Raw genomic sequence first — 20,243 nt, forward strand, 5'->3', positions numbered from 1 at the left:
AATGGAACATGCCTCAAACAGATTCTAGAGGGTGGCGTACAATGGAGATGGTCGCGAGATTGGGATTAATGGTTATCAACGTTGGTAATGTGACAACCTTTCGGCGACCAGGGTGTCAAGGAACCATACCAGATGTAACCTTTGCTTCTGAAGACATTGCGTCTAGGATAACTGAATGGCGAGTAATTGAAGAATATACTGGAAGCGATCATCAGTATATCACTTTTCGTGTACTTCAAGAGACTCCGAATCTAAGGATTACCACGCCCAAGTCAGAAAGATGGAACATAGCCACTATGGATAGAGAAAAATTTCATGAAGTAATACAGAATGGAATGAATTGTATGACGGATACATGTCACGGAGGCAAAAGAAGCATTATTGCTAATAAATGCGTGGAACACACCATGAGACTCCTTCAGCAAGCATGCGACGCATCAATGACCAGAATCAAACAACGGAGAGGCAAGCGTCCAGCATATTGGTGGAATGAAGAAATTGCTGAGTTGAGGAAACAATGCCTGCGACTCAGACGAAGGACACAAAGAGCACGACATAACGACGCAGCTCTCTCAGTAGAGTATAAGACTATGAAGAAAAGACTGCGAAATAAAATTAAAAAGAGAAAAGCCGACAAGTGGTGGGAAATGTTTAATGAAGTGGATGAAAATCCATGGGGATTAGGGTATAAAATTATCATGAAGAAATTCGGGATGCTACCAAGCCCTATCATGGATCCACGCACCATGGAAGAAATAGTACACATACTATTCCCTGATCATACAGAGAGGATTGATGATGAGGCCGAGAAAGAACTAGACAATGCACCACCTTTTACAATTGAAGAATTGATAACAGCAATTAATTCCCTTAGATATAGAAAGCCCCTGGTCCAGATGGTATTCCAGCAGAAGTACTAAAGGTGGCAGTCGAATTATGTCCTCAACTGCTGTTGAGAATGTATAATCATTGTTTGAAAGCGGGAATTTTTAGCTTTCGTTGGAAGATAGCTAGATTGGTTCTGATCAGTAAAGGGAAAACTGGGGGTTACAGACCTCTATGTATGCTGGACACTGCCGGGAAAGGTTTAGAGAAGCTCCTACAACCGAGAATACTAGCAGCAGTCCGATTAGCTGGCGACCTATCCGACCAACAACATGGATTTCGCAGAGGTCAGTCAACGCTAGATGCTGTGAAGGAAGTGGTGAAGACAGCAGAACGAGCTCAAACGGGTAATCATTATTCTAGGAAACTGACGCTTCTTGTGACTCTAGATGTTAAAAATGCCTTCAACTCGGCAAGATGGAGTGATATTTTGGAAGCTCTAGAAGACACTTTCAAGCTACCAGAATATCTCATGTATATACTGCGAGACTATTTGAAAGACCGTACATTGTTATACGACACGAAAGACGGTCAGAGAAGAAAACGGCTCACAGCTGGTGCAGCGCAAGGCTCAATTCTCGGACCACACCTTTGGAACATCATGTATGATGATTTGTTACGGCTGGAGATGCCAGAAGATGTAAAACTTGTGGGTTATGCAGATGATGTGGCTGCTGTGATGGTAACCCGTAACCTAGAGCTGGCTCAATTTAAAATGAATCAGGTGATGCGACGTGTCAAAGAATGGATGATAAATCACAAGTTAGAACTCGCAGATCACAAAACGGAAATTGTCCTCCTGACGAGGAACAGGATTAATACTGTTGTACCGATGCAGATCGGACAGATAGCCATCGAAACAACTAGGAGCACAAAATATCTTGGTGTAACGCTTGATACTAAGCTTACATACTGGGACCACATCCAACGGGTAACAGATAAGGCAGCGAAAACCATGATTGCACTGAGCAGACTCATGGAAAATATCAAGGGACCGATATCTAGTAAAAGGCGGCTTCTCATGTCGATTGTTCAATCGATACTGCTATACGGTTCGGAAATTTGGGCTGAATCGTTAAAAATTGTGAAATATCGGACAAGAATTGCGGCTGTACAACGGAGAGCAGCTTTACGAATTGCTTGCGCATATCGCACAGTATCAGAACCCGCGATTCTAGTAGTAGCAGCAGTAGCTCCCATTGACTTGTTGGCCTTCGAAAGACAAGAAATTTGGCTCACACAAGAAGAGCTAGGAAGGAAAAGGGCAAAGGCTTTGGCTCATAGTCGCATAATGCAATAATGGCAAACAAGATGGGAAGATGATTCTAGAGGGAAATGGACGAAAAGACTGATACCTTCTCTGGGCGTATGGGTTGCCCGAAATCATGGTGAAGTGAACTACTATCTCACACAGTTCTTGACAGGTCATGGATACTTCCGAAAATTTCTTCATAGGCTAGGGCTAGCAACTAGTCCGGTGTGCATATACTGCGGTGATATCAATGACGTATCACATACTTTCTTTGTGTGTGTTCATTGGCTGCCACAAAGAAGATGCTTAGAAGTTATGCACGGAGAATTGACGCCAGAAGGGTTCGTGTCAGTAATGCGACGAAGTCGAGAATCTTGGGACCAGGTGGCAGTCTCTGTAGAAAATATTCTGCGTCAGAAGAAGAAGGACCTGGACGATTACGACAGATAGTAAAGCAGAAGAAGGAAGATGAAGCACAAGATGCATTAAGCACGATATCCGCCCTGAAGTAATGAGAGAGCGGTTTCCGGGGCGGAGATAAACGTCGTGGGAAAAGGGAGTGTGGTTTTTAGTGGGTAAGAATCTCCACACACTTGTTGAGTGCGGACCCTCACAAGCGTCTTATGAAAGATTTTCCACATTCCCTCGCAAAAAAAAAAAAAAAAAAAAAAAAATATTATTATTATTATTATGATTATTATTATTATTATTATTTAACATTCACAAAACCATACAGAAACCCTATTTTACCAGAGATATATTAGAGTTATAGTTTAAAATCATAACAAAGAGATGTTCTTATAAATTTAGTTTACAAAAAATTTTCTTAATGAATGTGGGAAACTGCACATAACAACATTGTCTCTTGAGTACATGATACAGTGGTTTAGAAAATACCAGGTTACAACCATTCAGGTGGCATAGTAAAAAATATCTTCTCATTTCAAACACTGGACACCCAAATATCAAATGATGCATTGTCTCAACTGATCCACAAAAGCAGAAGTAACCATCTGTAACATTAAGTTTAAAGCATTCTAAACAAGATTAAAATTTTCCATAACCAATTAAAAATTGAGTTACCGAGCTCGATAGCTGCAGTCGCTTAAGTGCGGCCAGTATCCAGTATTCGGGAGATAGTAGGTTCGAACCCCACTGTCGGCAGCCCTGAAAATGGTTTTCCGTGGTTTCCCATTTTCAAACCAGGCAAATGCTGGGGCTGTACCTTAATTAAGGCCATGGCCGCTTCCTTCCCACTCCTAGCCCTTTCCTGTCCCATCGTCACTGTAAGACCTATCTGTGTCGGCGCGACGTAAAACAACTAGCAAAAAAAAAATTGAGTTAAAACAAAGTTCGGCACTAATGCTTTACATAATAGTCGATTCTGAACTTCCAGAAAAAATATTTCTCACATAACAGATCCTTTCAAACTATATGTCCATAAAATATTCCAGTGATGGAAAATATATTGCCTGGTTTGTCTTTGAACATAACATATTGCAGATTTATGGTATGCAATATCTAAAAGAGATGTAGCAGCTGATTTAGCTAATGAATCTGCTTTTATATTACCAGTAAACCTAGTGTGACCTCTAATCCAGGATGTACAGATGTGAGAACACTCTTGAGCTATTGCTTTGATATGGATAGCTATTAGATTTAAAGTCATATTTATTGTTTACTGAGTTCAATGAAGCTTGTGAATCACTGAAGATTTGTGCTCTTTTGTTGTTAGTTTTGCACCATTGCAATGCACACTTTACGGTCCAAAGTTCTGCCTGAAAAATTGAGCAGTGGAGAGAAAGTTTACACTGAGCTGCAAATATTTCAGCATTGTTCTCACAGACAGCAATATCAGTTCCATCAGAACGTGGTATGCAGGAGTCATCAGTGTATATTATACAGTCATGTGTGTTATAGCAATCTTTATGCATAAGTTTCTTGAATTGACATGGATGAGCAGATTCCAAAAAGTGATACTTATGCTCTATAATAATGTTGAAAATTGGCAAAGGTGATACTCTTTTTTTCTTCAGTAACGACAGCTTGGCTTTGCCAATTCCTGTTAAAAACAATGGTTCTATTCCAGCAATTACAAGTGCTGCATCGGTAGATGTAGTGCGCTATGCATGAGAAATTCTTAGAGCAAACCCTCTTTGAATTTGCAACAGCTTATCCTGAGCTCATTTCTTTTCCAGTGTAGTACGGAAAGTGGACACACAGTACAGTATTAAAGTTACAAAAGCTGTAGAATATATTATTCGTAGAACTTCAGAGTTAAGTCCCCAAGAAGGTTTACAAGCAATCTTAAGCCCTTGTAGAAGTTTGCTTGATATAAATTTTAATCTATTTAGATGTGCTCTGAAAGTCAACTGTGTATCAAGCACAACACCTAAATATAGAAGTTGATCATATAGTATTATTCTCTGATTATTCATAATAATTTTGGGTTTTTTAACTTTTCTTCTCCTTGTGACAAACATGGCTTTAGTTTTTGAAGGACTGAATTAAAGTTTGTTTACAGAGCCCCACTGAGCTAAGGTGCTTAAAGCTGAATTTGCTAGATAATTTTAATTCTGTACATTATCAGATTCACCCAAAAGAAGGGCATCATTAGCATAAGCAACGATATTACATCCCATCGGATGAGGTAATTGTAGAAGTTCGTCATATAAGATGTTCCAAAAACCAGGGCTGCATACTGATCCTTGCAGCCATCCCTTGCTAATACTTCATTCAGATATCATGATTCCAATCTGAAGTTTCACTTTCCGATTATTGAAGTAAGCTTGTATTAATCTATACAAATTCTTTGGGCAGTTTTTCTCTTTCAACTGAGATAAAATTTTAGGCCACCAAGTACTGTCAAAAGCACCTGTTATATCTAAAGATATCAACTGTTAAGATGTTTTTGATCCAATCAACCACATACAGAACAGCATCTTCAGTGACTTTTTGAGGTGTGAAACCATATTGCTTTTAACTTAAGTGACCGTGAAGATACATGTGATACATAACTCAATCCATTCTCAGTTTCTTGAGAATTTTCCCTAATATTGGAAGGAGGCACCGGCCCTGTGGTGTAGGGGTAGCATGCCTGCCTCTTACCCGGAGGCCCCGGGTTCGATTCCCGGTCAGATCAGGGATTTTTACCTGGACGTGAGGGCTGGTTCGAGGTCCACTCAGCCTACGTGATTAGAATTGAGGAGCTATCTGATGGTGAGATACCAGCCCTGGTCTATAAAGCCAAGAATAACGGCCAAGAGGATTCGTCGTGCTGACCACACGACACCTCATAATCTGCCGGCCTTCGAGCTGAGCAGTGGTTGCTTGGTAGGGCAAGGCCCCTCAAGGGCTGTAGTGCCATGGGGTTTGGTTTGGTTTTTTTATTGGAAGGAGGCAAATAGGTCTGAATTATTTAACTGTACACAATACTAAGGAACTATCTTTGGGAATTATTTTAACTATTGCAAGTTTCCAGGAAGTAGGAAACAAAATGTAAAGCGAGGCATTTGTTATAGAACAACAAATATGTGTGGGAAGTATAAGTGAATGTTCTTAATTATATTAGCAGACATGCCATCCCATCCAGGAGTTTTCTTATCATCTTGTAAAAAGATGATTCGTTCAACCTCCTGGTCTGAGAATGGTAAGTCATCTACAGTACTGGGCGGAAATTGAAAAAATATCCTAATCATTTCTTGCAAATCTGTGTCATCAACTTCATCAGCAAAGAATCCGTTCATTAAAACCTCAATGGTATCTTGAAAAGAAGTGGTGAATCTATTTTTAGTCTCAACTGTAGTAAGATTATTTAAATTATCTGGCCTTGTAGATAACTTATAAATGAATCCCCAGGGGTTATTTTTGGTTGGTATTGAACAAAATTCTTTCCACCTTTCTTGTTTCCTTTTTGACATTTTTTTGTATTCCCCTTTAGCTGTCATATATATTTCTTCATACCTCTGACTCAGCAGAGGACAACAACTTCATTTATATCCTCTATAACAGGCAAGAACATGTTTCCTCATAAGATCAAGTTCAGAATTCCACCAGAAATTTTTACACGATTTCTGAGAGAGTTTAGGTAAATTAGTTTCAGCTAGATTAATTATATAATTATTTAATTTGTTAACAGCTTGATCTAGTTCGTCTGCTGTACTACAGAGTTCTTTTTCTCTCATTATAAAAATGAAAACCTACAACCTATTTTCCAGTCATTGACCGGGTCAGGGATGGAATGAATGAAGCCCCCATCTTGCGGTGAGGATAGGAATTGTGCCAGCTGCCGAGGCCTGTCGCACCCCTCTGGGGCAATGATTAATGACTGACAGATGAAATGAAGTGATAATGGAGAGTGCTGCTGGAATGAAAGATGACAGGGAAAAGTGGACTACCCGGAGAAAAACCTGTCCCATCTACGCTTTGTCCAGCACAAATCTCACATGGAACGACCGGGATCTGAACCACGGAACCCAGTGGTGAGAGGCCAATGCGCTGCCGCCTGAGCCACGGAGGCTTCTCTATGTCTTTCATTACTGTCAGCAAATTTCTTTTGGAAGACGGACGAAAATGATTTCATTTAATATTCTTTGTTACAGAAATGAGTTATGTAATTGGTAGCTTGTATTGTAGCTATTTCTTCTGTAGGTTTTGGAGGTATCATTATTAAAGCATGATCAGACAGCATTGGTGTATCACTGACTTTCCAGTCATAAATAAATGAAAGAAGTGCAGAACTACAAACACTAACATCTAAAAAGCTCTTAGAATTACAATGTATATAAGATAGTCAAATTATGAGAAATAATAAAATAGTCTTCTTGTGTAACCACAGACGCTTTTCTACACAGACGATGTCATGTTGGCCTCTGAGACCCAGGGTGATCTGCAATGCCAAAACTATGAATGGAGCAATCAGCTGGCACAATATGGCCTGCACCTAAATAAAAATACTGATATGACATCAGATCCACAAGCAATTGGAACTATTCAGGTAAATGGTGAGGATCTGTTGCGAGTGACAAAATTCAAGTATCTTGGCTGCACAATCACTGATGATGGCTGACTAGCCGAAGAGATCAGTGCAAGGATATCTGCAGCCTGGATGAAATGGAGAACAACAACTGGCATCACTTGAGGCTGGAGGATGAAAGATAACCTTAAATCAAAAAACTTTTATACTGTCATCCAGCCTGTTGCACTGTATGGTTGCAAATATTGGCCAACTATGACTGAAAAAGAGCATTGAATGGGTGCCATGGAGACTAAGATGATGAGATAGACAGCTGGCTTCATTAAATTGGATCACATCTCTAATAAATCCATCAGGGAGGGATTTGGCATTGCACCGATTCAAGAAAAAAATGTGCAAGAGTCATCTATGATGATTTGGACATGTACCAAGGGCAAACGCTGACACGATCGTGAAGATGGGTTACATGTTAGAAGTCACCGGTAGGAGATCAAAAGGATGACCAAAACAGCGATGGGCCGATACCCTTACAAAGATCTGAAGAGTATCAGTCTCCACCCTGATATGGCCCAGGACAGAACTAAATGGAGACAACGAATCCACGTAGCGGACCCCCTCAGCAGGAAGGACAAACACTGAAGGAAAAGAAAAAGAAGATTCCCATTTTTGTAATATCTTTAGATAGGCAGGTTCAGTTATAATGGTTAGACTGCTGTACACAAATTTAAAGATAATGATTTCTCGAAAACGTAGCTTAGGGTTCGTCTTACGACCTTGGGTTGTGGTGTAACACGAATGCGCTGAATGTGTCTTGAAGTACAATTCACAATGTTAACACATTTTTGAATTTTGTTCAGCTGCAATCTATATGAAACTATCAAACACCATAAAGTCATGAGCAGTGTTGAACATATGATTTTAAGAAAGAAATGGAACAAATGTGCGAGGGTCATCAGGCTCATTCATTCGATTGAGCTAAGTACCAGTTATGCTTACATTTTAAAAATTCAATTGAGGTATAAAATGTGCAAATTCTATTCTAAAAATAAATTGACAACCTTCAATTATTTTTAAACTCATATTAGTCTTACTATTAAAAAAAGGTAATTGTGAAAAATACAGTTTTAAACATTTGAGAAATAGATGATAGAATTGTTTGTGAGCAGGGCAAGAATAGTGTAGTCCACAGAACATGTTAACTTATAAAAGTGGCCCCCACGTGAAAGAATTTTAGAAAGGCTGCCCTAGAGTTCATGTAAAATATAACTTAATGAATCAATTGCTGTTACCTTAAACTGTAAATAGGCGTAGTTCATTTTGCGCACACAGAGTGCATGTGTGCCTTTGTTGGCCACCTCCTCCAGGGATGAGAAAGGTAAACTTCCTCCCACAACAGCCAAGCGAGAGGTAAGCACCGCAGAGTACGAGTTGAACATGAGCATGCAGAACAGAAGAATGGAAATAACAAGTACTCGAGCAGCCGCACTCATGGGAACTGCCTGTAAGCCTGGGAAAAAGAGTACCAACAACACATGTAATGTATCAGTCATGAACTCCCTGGGGAGTAAAGGCTCAGCTATAACGAAGAACCCATCCTACTTAGTGGTAAGGAAAGCACAATGTAGTTCATATTATTGAACGTACTACACAAGATCAACGTCACATGCACAATATTAGTTATTAATGGGATGGAAGTGGTTTGAGCATGTAATGAGGATGGAGCCAACAAAGACAGCATATGTATACTTGGAGAGACATGTGGCAGGAAAGCGGATGGTGGGAAGACCAAGAATCCACTGGCGTCGCCATAAGACCTACCTGTGTCGGTGCGACATAAAGCAACTAGCAAAAAAAAAAAAAAAAAAAAAAAAGAATCCACTGGATGGACATCATAAAGCTGGACATTGCACTGAAGGATGTCATTAATAACAGAACATATCTCAATAAGACAGAATGGAAGAGGCTTGCCAACAGTACCAGGGAAACCAGAACTGTAAAATGATGATGATGATGATGATGATGATGATGATGATGATGATGACGAATGGAAAAAATCTTCTCTGCAGGAGAATCTTATCTTTGAGTGATTCACACAGTTATCTGCTTACAAATAGGATCATGGTCTATAGAAGATACTCATAGAAGTTACATTTCACTAACATGTCATCGTCAGGATTTACAGAATGATCAAATTGGACTTTCAACTTGCAGTGAAGAAAGTCACAGAAGTGATCACCAATGTTCACTCCATCTAAATCTCCTTTGGTGTGAAAATCTATTAAATATGATATCATGGTGATTCTTGTTGCCTGTTGTTTAAAGGGGCCTAACATCTAGTCATTGGCCCTCATGGTGATTCAAGAGAGGTTACAGATCCGATCACCCTGAACAGGTTTCACATCATAAAAGTTTACATTATGTAGCAGGAAAGAAGGTTCAGACCTGAGGTCTGGGTCAGGAACTCAACCCTCAGCTGCTGAGGTGAGAACTGAATGATATTGTTACTGACGTTGGGTCTCAGAGAGTCCTTGAAATAAATTTCATACTATGGACTGTTAGTTTAAGTTTGCATGTACAAAGCATTATCAATGGGACAACATGCACTGTAGGAGATGGTCTGATGTAAGATTCGACATGACATGTTTTCTGACTTGTAATAAACGTGACATATGTTTTAATGACAGAAAAATTGTTAACAATCACATTTGTTCTCATCAAATAAAAATTAAACCATGCATAAATGAATAAATACAATGATAAATAAAAATTTACAGAATATATTTCTTTTATCACACCTGATTAGAAAGCTGACCCGTACTTCATCGTACCGACGTGGAGTCTGTGAGACTCCTACATTACTTTGGACATTTTTGGTTCCACATTATTGCTCAATAATGACCAGCTTCATGATTGCTTAAGACAATGAAAGAGGAGGGTACCAGGAAGAACAAGGATGTACTGTAAAGTGAAAGATCTGAACGGAAGTGAATGACTCGTCATCTACAGGAGTCTGTGAGACTCCACATCAGTAGCTGAGGATTAAATAACAACCAAGGGAGAAAAAAAGGTATTACATTTTACAAAATAAAGTAAGATCAGTTCAATTCTTCAATGCAAATAAATAGAAGAGAGTTCATATTAAAAAAAGAAAAAAAAAAAAAGAAAAATTTGTAAACAACTCTTCAGAAAATAAACACAAAATAAGCACAAATCAGTATAGAATCAAGATGGTATTAGTGATCATGAAGCTGTTTTTATGGTAATTAAAAATAAATGTGATAGAGAGGAAGGTCTTAAAAGTAGGACTGTTAGGCAGTACCATATGGCTGATAAAGCAGGCATGAGGCAGTTTCTAAAAAGTAGCTATGATCGGTGGAAAACGGTAAATAAAAATCTAAACAGACTCTGGGATGGGTTTAAAGAAATTGTTGAGGAATGCGAAAACAGGTTTGTACCATTAAGGGTGGTAAGGAATGGTAAAGACCCACCTTATTATAATAGAGAAATAAAGAGACTAAGAAGGAGGTGCAGACTGGAAAGAAATAGAGTTAGAAATGGCTGTGGAAGTAAGGAGAAATTGAAGGAACTTACTAGAAAATTGAATCTAGCAAAGAAGGCAGCTAAGGATAACATGATGGCAAGCATAATTGGCAGTCATACGAATTTTAGTGAAAAATGGAAAGGTATGTATAGGTATTTTAAGGCAGAAACAGGTTCCAAGAAGGACATTCCAGGAATAATTAATGAACAAGGGGAGTGTGTATGTGATGATCTTCAAAAGGCAGAAGTATTCAGTCAGCAGTATGTAAAGATTGTTGGTTTCAAGGATGATGTCGAGATAGAGGAGGAGACTAAGGCCAAAGAAGTAATAAAATTTACGTATGATAACAATGACATTTACAATAAGATACAAAAGTTGAAAACTAGAAAAGCGCCTGGAATTGATCAGATTTCTGGGGATATACTAAAGACAATGGGTTGGGATATAGTACCATATCTGAAGTACTTATTTGATTATTGTTTGGTCAGAGGAGCTATACCAGATGAATGGAGAGTTGCTATAGTAGCCCCTGTGTATAAAGGAAAGGGTGATAGACATAAAGCTGAAAATTACAGGCCAGTAAGTTTGACATGCATTGTATGTAAGCTTTGGGAAGGCATTCTTTCTGATTATATTAGACATGTTTGTGAATAACTGGTTCGATAGAAGGTAATTCAGTTTTAGGAAGGGTTATTCCACTGAAGTTCAACTTGTAGGATTCCAGCAAGATATAGCAGATATCTTGGATTCTGGAGGTCAAATGGACTGTATCGCGATTGACCTGTCTAAAGCATTTGATAGGGCGGATCATGGGAGACTACTGGCAAAAATGAGTGCAATTAGACTAGAGAAAAGAGTGACTGAATGGGTTGCTATATTTCTAGAAAATAGATCTCAGAGAATTAGAGTAGGTGAAGCTTTATCTGACCCTGTAATAATTAAGAGGGGAATTCCTCAAGGCAGTATTATTGGACCTTTATGTTTTCTTATATATATAAATGATATAAAGGAATGGAATCGGAGGTAAGGCTTTTTGCGAATGATGTTATTCTCTATAGAGTGATAAATAAGTTACAAGATTGTGAGCAACTGCAACGTGACCTCGAAAATGTTGTGAGATGGACAGCAGGCAATGGTATGTTGATAAACGGGGTTAAAAGTCAGGTTGTGAGTTTCACAAATAGGAAAAGTCCTCTCAGTTTTAATTACTGCATTGATGGGGTGAAAGTTCCTTTTGGGGATGATTGTAAGTATCTAGGTGTTAATATAAGGAAAGATCTTCATTGGGGTAATCACATAAATGGGATTGTAAATAAAGGGTACAGATCTCTGCACATGGTTATGAGGGTGTTTAGGGGTTGTAGTAAGGATGTAAAGGAGATGGCATATAAGTCTCTGGTAAGACCCCAACTAGAGTATGGTTCCAGTGTATGGGACCCTCACCAGGTTTACCTGATTCAAGAACTGGAAAAAATCCAAAGAAAAGCAGCTCGATTTGTTCTGGGTGATTTCCAACAAAAGAGTAGCGTTACAAAAATGTTGCAATGTTTGGCTTGGGAAGAATTGAGAGAAAGAAGAAGAGCTGCTCGACTAAGTGGTATGTTCCGAGCTGTCAGCGGAGAGATGGCGTGGAATGACATTAGTAGATGAATAAGTTTGAATGGCGTTTATAAAAGTAGGAAAGATCACAATATGAAGATAAAGTTGGAATTCAAGAGGACAAACTGGGCCAAATATTCATTTATAGGAAGGGGAGTTAGGGATTGGAATAACTTACCAAGGGAGATGTTCAATAAATTTCCAATTTCTTTGAAATCATTTAGGAAAAGGCTAGGAAAGCAACAGATAGGGAATCTGCCACCTGGGTGACTGCCCTAAATGCAGATCAGTATTGATTGATTGAAGCATGGGAGCAGTCAGGAAATATACTGCCTAAAAGGAGTGAATATAAATTTACAAAAATATTTGCTAAATACAAACAGAATCCCTTGACATAATCAGATTTTCACATGATTAAAGTATTGATCACAGAGAAAAGAAGGAAGGAAACCTACCTTGGGGATGGAAGATCCTCAGTTAAACAGAGGTTAATCCCAAAGTAACTTTATATGTACAAAGGAGAGGCAGGAGACATAATTTTACAGAAATCATAATAAGACTACAGGGGGACAAATTTCCCCATCATGCAAGGGTTGATGCCATATTACTGTGAAGTCAAAACAGGAATTTAGAAAAATAACAACATACAACAGTTTAAGTTACCATCGATCAAGAAGAAGGGATTTTTGAGGGTAAAACACAAAGAAATCCAAGGTACAAGATCACTCTGCAACAAATCCTAATGGGCCGTAAATGCACAATAATACAAGCGATAATCTCATGTTACTGTGTGACAGTATCGTTAGAAAAGCCAATAACTTTGTCGTCAGTCAAGAAGAAGAGGATTTTGAGGGAAATACTTTCGAAAATCCCCATGAGAACATCATGATAGATACACGTAAAGATACAATCAGTAATCTTCAATAAGTATGATGTTTCACCCTTAATTCAAAGGCCCATTTGGAAATCTAAATGGCCCCATCAACAAAAATGTTTTAAGAAAAAGGATATTTAAAATCATGTGTTTAAATCATCCGGTATATGAAACTAAGTTAAAATAATATCTCCCACAACAGGAGAAAGTTTCTACCTATGGCATGAATTACTGCCCCATTTTCCCAATTCCTACTTGCCCACCAAGATTTCACGTATGACTGGTTAGGTCAGTCTCCTCATGTCAAGTCAAGAGCAATTCCTCTCGTTAGCTCGTGGACAGGCAGGTTTGCTGCCAGTTAGTACCACCATAATGTACATTGGGCTGACAACATTGTAGATAATTTAATGACCAATTCCAATTGCCTAAACTGAATGGTAAGGATGTCACACCTGTGTTAGCACAACAGAACACATATTTGAGGGGCAGAGAGGGATCAAATGTCACACTTCAGATTTAAATGGATCACTACAATGACTCATTCATCATCCGCTGCTTATGGTACAAGTTAAAGTCTATTCGATCCGTTTGCAACTTCTGATAATGACAACCTTATGTACAGTAACTCGTATCTCCTATAGATCATCTTCCTATTCAGAGGTAGATGTTTTTTACATCACTCAAAAGTGAATTTTCTCTGAAGAAAATACATATTATTTATTGGCAGCATATACTGTATAGTACATGTGAACCTGACATGTAGTGTTTCAACTATATCAACAACATTGAATTTTCCTGATCTCAAAGTAGAATGGTTTCCTCATAGTGGTTAGCTCCATGTCTGACCACCCTTATCTACAGAAATCTCATTTCGACTGTCACAAGCTGCTTGAACCTCAGGCTCGCATACCTCTTTAAAAATGATGGGATCATTTTTTGAATCACTGTTGGAGAATCTAAGTCCAGTTCCTAGGCTGAATGGTCTGCATAGTGGCCTTCGGTTCAGAGAACCCCAAATTCAATTTCTGACCAGGAAAAGGATTTTAATTGCATATGGTTAATTCATATAGCTCAGCGACTGAGTGTTTATACTCTTTTATATACACATCTCTTCATCTATACACAACATTCCACACTACCAACCACCACAGAAACATGCAATAATGAATTACATCCCTCCATACAGGGTTGGCATCAGGAAAACTGGGCCAAATCAACACAAAGTGCTGACCTCATGAAATAGGGAAAAAGGCTAAGAAGAAGAAGACTGGCCAAGAGTCAAACCCATGTTCTTTAAGGTAAACTTTTATAACCAAGCTCAATAGCTGCAGTCGCTTAAGTGCGGCCAGTATCCAGTAATTGGGAAATAGTGGGTTTGAGCCCCACTGTCGGCAGCTCTGAAGATGGTTTTCCATGGTTTTCCATTTTCACACCAGGCAAATGCCAGGGCTGTACCTTAATTAAGGCCACGGCTGCTTCCTTCCACTTCCTAGGCCTTTCCTATCCCATCATTGCCAAAGACCTATATGTGTCGGTGTGACATAAAAACAAATAGCAAAAAAAAAAAAAAAAAAAAAAAAAAAAGTATATTATCACCTCAATTAGGAAATCTCCAGAAACTGTGAAAGCATTTACATTGTCATAATAAACATGATTAAATAGTACCATACATAGCTACTTACATTTCATAATCCTTAGATGTCTTTCATGCAGACAATTTGTAAATGACGTCAGTGAATGAAGTCAGTATGACATTAAAACAAGTACTTTTTGCACTAACACCAAAGGATCTCCAGTATATTCCATGTAAATCTTGGGTTACTGGAGAACACTCTAGCTCATTGCAGGTTTTTGCTAGATATTCTTCAAGATTCAAATCATGATCATTTAGATGTAATAATCAGTAACTATTCCACTGCCACTACTAATCAGGTTCCAAATTCCTACCATCCTTTGAAAAGGATTAAAAATGAGAACTTTAACAAACTTTGGTTTTGGTGGCAATTAATGGAAAAGAGCAAACTCATATTTAAATAAAACCAAAACAAAATCCAAATGACACTGATGATATCAAATTTGACCTTTTGAAATATACACTGCTGTGCAAAACTTAAGGACGAGATACATAATGCATCATGACATATCAACTACTCAGTGGAAATGAATGAAAGTGCGGTAACATTTTGCCTGAGGTCTCTCACACGTGCATAGAAATCTGGCGTGAGGTCATTGTGACTATAGCGCCAAATGGGTCTGGCCTTACAAAAATAGGCAGTTGAAGGAACAGGATAAGACAGTGTGAGTCAACCAGCGAGCTGTTACGGTGCACTGTGGTGGTGTTATTTGTTACAACATGGCCCGGAGACAACATTTGGATGACTTCACATAGGGAAGAATCATCGGGGAACTAGAAGAAGGACGAAGTGTGACGAGTGGAGTCCAGGAGTTTGGTACTGCTCACATCATTGTTTCACGTGCATGGAGAGCATTCCGAACCACAGGCACTGCTGCCCGAAGGAGAGGAGGGGGTCGACCGTGGTCAATTACAGCAGCAGATGACTGCTACATTGTGCAGCAGGCAAGAAGAGACTCACGTCGAACAGCGGGTACAATTGCAACTGTTTTGAACGTAAATCACTCACTTGATTAAATAACAACATTTATTACACTTACGACACTTATAACACATTATTAATACATAATACTGAGTACTAATGGGCTGATGCCCTCGGTAATAGTCAGTCACATGTTCTCGTGTCCTCTCACTCAAGGCACCCAAGCATAACAGTCTCTCATCCCCTTCCGTCCACACCACTTCCGGCTGAGGGCCTTCAAATAAGTACACACTGAAGGGTGCTGCTATCTGTCCTAAAGTGGTAGCGAGTAACTAGGTGGTCTAGCCATAGCTAGGCTGGAACATGCTCCCCACCGTTGAATCACCATGATTCAACCGAATTAAATTTCCTGATATGCCCTCATGAGAGTTCAGTTCAAATATCACAGGCACTGACATACAGAGTTCATGTACAGTAACCAAAATGAGTTGATCATTCAACAAAATATACATATTGTCCCCGTTAAAATTGGCGATATTATGAATATTTTCAACAAGTGGAAAGTAAAAGTTTTATTGTCTGCTTGGAGCTGCAGCATGTCATTTGGGGAGTAGTGGCGAGCTAAGAACGAGTTTTTTTCGTCCTTCAGAGGGGTGATACACCGGCAGGACTGTGCCAAGGTCAGAGTAAACCACGTGACTACCGCTGCACGCGCGCAACTCACAATCTGGAATAGTCTGAGCCAATTAAATGAGACCATCAGCCAATTACCGTTCTCGTTGAAGATCACACCTCCCAGGCTGATAAGATAAAAAGGCCTTGTTTCGAGTAAATCGCTCTCTGAATATCCTGCTCTTACCCTGAATATTCTTTGCTGTGCTGCTGTGTGGGACACCACGTTATCGGACCACGTGGAGAAGTAATTTCCAGTTCAAGTCGATGCCTGTTCTGCTAGAATTTAGCGAGAATTAGTGAATTCCTATGGAATAAAAATGTCTTAAGAACCAAGTTAAGTGTGACTGTGTAGACGAGCTATTAATATTCGACGTGTGCTTGTGCAAAATACTTAATTTTGTCATCTCAGTTACAGCTTGTGACCGGCGTTCTACGGAAGTCGTCTTAGAAGTTGAACACCTCAAGATGGACAATTCCGCAACCACCGACTACACAACTTCATCGAGGGACACCTGCTACAGAGCCTCCATGGAGCTGTAAAAATGTGAGGCGTATCTGGTAATTGGAAGGAGACTGACCAGAGGAAAATGCTGGAATAATTGACTGTCGACGGGAATCGAATTCCATCTAAAACTTGAGTACCTTTTTAATTTAATTTATCTGTCTTACCTTTTGTACAACTAGAGGTCTTTCTTCTTTAAGTCGTAGATCTATTAGTTTGTTGTAGTTAGAAATATTTCATTTTTCCACTTCTTAAGGTGTCGTGGTAGACTAGGTACATGCGAATGAAATTTTGAATCTATTAGAGTAGACATGTAGGTTGTCTTTGAATGATTTCCCATGCTTAGGAGCTTTATACTTAATAATCACTGACCACACGATAAATCTACTTTTCTTGTAATGTTGAAAGTTAATGGACTGAAATTTGCGTGTACATTTTGAGTGAATAGGGTCGAACCTAGTGTCTTTCATGATCACTTGTTGTATTTATGATGAAGTCATCTAATTTTACAATATTACACGAGGATCAGTAGATGTAATAATCACTTAAATAATAATAATATTGACTAAAGATCGGGTAAAACAGAATTAAACGCTCGTGAGCCATAAAATTACTGTAGAGTCCTTATATGTGAGATTGAATGTGCTCTGTTCATGAAGGGTCTGGAATATGACCAATCCTGAGGGATATTTGACGTATAATTGAGCAATTGATGATTTAATGATGATATTTGACTTATTCTTGTGTATTGGGAGCGCAAGATAGATTATAATTATTGGAGCACGTGTTGCGAGTGTATTTCACAGGTAGGGAATAAAAATAGTACGATTAAGGCTCACGCTTGCGATAGTTTCTACCTGTAGCCCAAACGATGGTAGTGCTTATGGATTTTACTAGAATCTTCCATTATAATTTCATGAGTTAGATGAACTTACATTGATATGCGAAATGTGTTTCTACCAAGTGATACCCATGACTTCGATCACTAGCCACCATTAATGAAGGATAATTTCAGTATACAGATTATTTCTGCTAGATATTACGCGACCTGACCACTCGTAAAAATCATGAATAAACTTGCCAAAACAGGATTCGATGTAAATAATGTACATAAAAGATGTGTTTCCTAGTGTGAATGTGTGTATGTGTGTAAATATGTATATTTCTCTTGTGTCATGTTGGTCCCATTTAATTTGATCTGGTCGTGCACTTGCTGCGACGCAGATTACACTCATCGTTGTGTGTTGCCTTAAGAAGTAATTTTCATGCCCTTAAGGGAAAGTTTGATCAACTTAAGTCGAGGAAGACTAGAAAAGGGATTTATTTTCTTCATTAGCGAGATTTAAAAGGAAAGATCATCTCGTTATTTTACGAAGGCACTCGATTTGTAAATAAAATTTATTTAACTAGCTCTCACGTGGATAATGTAAATTTCCGACTCATTTATGGTTGAACTTTGAAATATTTTAAGATTGATTTGAATAGAAATGAAATACAAAGATCAGAAGTAGAAGTCGTCAGCCGCATGATTACTTTGAGTTATGGTGAAACCAAGTCATAATAATTAATTGAAAATAATTATTCTGAAATGCTAATGACGATCATTGGGTAAATGATGCAGTGGAAAAGTAATGAGAACACGATCGTGTGACAGTGAAACATAGGTTAATTAAATGATGAGAAATATATAATAATAATAATAATTAGAATAATAATTAATTATTCTTGAGAATTTTGAAATCAATTTTCATTTTCTACTGAAGTTCATGTTGGTGTCATTGACTAATATTAAATACTGTAAATGATAAATTCAGTTGAGTACATCTTAAAACCACGTGTTGAGACTACTTTGAATTGGTAAAACTTTGAACACATTTATTGTAAAACCCTCGTTAGCAAGACAGCTGTTAGTTATTTTATGGACTTCTATGTTAACTTATTTAATTCTTTCAATCAAATATTTTGATTTGGGAAGGCAAGAGGCCTAATTTTTCTTTGGTTTTCATTACAGCACAGTAAAGCTGGAGATTAAGAACACGTGTCACTCTAAATAAGGAGGAAGAAATGCAATATCATGAAAGTTCTATGTTATAAAACATATCAGGAAGAATATTTTCATTTGTTGTTTGCTTATGTGAATAAATGTCAGAGTGTTGTTTTAACATTTCTTTTTATCCTGCTTGGTCATCAATCCTTAACATCCCTTAAATGCCTCTAGAAAGTGATAGCCAACGATCGAACGGTCCACCTTGGGATCTCTCGCTCGATGGCTGGGCTTAGCTCGGGAAAAATGGGGGCAATATAAACATAGACAAAACAGAAACATAAGCAACAAAATATTTACACACTGTTAACAGAAGGTACTAAGGTAGGTTGACTGTGTCCTCATCCATTATTATGCAGTATGAATTAAGCACACTATAAGTTCTCAGTTCAAATCACACACACAGCACCATAATTACACTCTGAAATGAACAAGAAAAAATATTCACATGAAACAGATTATGTTTTAGTCACAACGATCCTGTTTAGTTCTCAATAGTTAATGGAATTAACTTGTTAACAGGTCGTTTAAAAAGAACACTGGTTGTTCTGATGGTAGCCACTCGTACAAGTCCACCCTTCCCAGGGTGAACAGTCTCCACCACAGCCAACTTCCAACAGAGAGGAGGAAAATTGTCCTCCTTCAGAAGAACAACTGTTCCAGTAGCTAGGTTCTCCTTGGGACAGGTCCATTTCTTCCTCTGCTGCAGTGAGTTCAGGTAATCGGCAGACCACCTCTTCCACAACTGCTGCTGCATTGACTGGATACGCTGCCATCGAGACAATCTGTTGATGGGCAGGTCAGTAATGTCAGGCTCAGGAATGGTTGTAAGGGGGGCACCAATTAGGAAGTGAGCAGGTGATAAATAATTAAGGTCACTGGGGTCATTAGATAAGGCAGATAGGGGGCGAGAATTAAGACAGGCTTCTATCTGTGCAGTAAGGGTACATAGCTCCTCAAATGTCAGTAGCGCATTACCTGCAACTCTTCTCAAGTGGTACTTCATGGACTTGACAGGTGCTTCCCACAGTCCGCCAAAGTGTGGAGAGCTGGGAGGGATAAAGTGCCACGTGATGCCTTCCATCGCTAATGAATTCCTTCTCTCTTCACAAAAGCTGGTTGAAAGGAATAGTTTTTGGAGATCCTACATTCTTCTATTGGCACCAATGAAGTTAGTCCCATTACCACTATAGATGATGGAGCATTTCCCACGTCGAGCTATGAATCTCCTCAGGGCTGCCATAAAGGCATCAGTAGAGAGGTCACTCACCACCTCCAGGTGAAGAGCCTTGGTAGCCAGACAGATGAACAATGCAATGTAGCTCTTCGTTGTCTGTTTGC

The 20,243-nt window shown here is 38.8% G+C and overlaps 1 protein-coding gene across 1 annotated transcript in view; it reads right to left on the reverse strand.

Moving 5' to 3' along the window:
- Window positions 1-20,243, reverse strand: part of LOC136875929 (glutamate receptor 1-like) — an 82,411-nt gene that overhangs the window by 19,384 nt on the left and 42,784 nt on the right. The window contains exon 4 of the mRNA XM_067149548.2: window positions 8,402-8,619. Within this exon, the coding sequence (XP_067005649.2) occupies window positions 8,402-8,619 (218 nt within the window). The remainder of the gene's footprint in view (window positions 1-8,401; window positions 8,620-20,243) is intronic.

The sequence above is a fragment of the Anabrus simplex genome, chromosome 6 (assembly GCF_040414725.1).
Source record: "Anabrus simplex isolate iqAnaSimp1 chromosome 6, ASM4041472v1, whole genome shotgun sequence".
NCBI classification, from domain to species: Eukaryota; Metazoa; Arthropoda; class Insecta; order Orthoptera; family Tettigoniidae; genus Anabrus; species Anabrus simplex.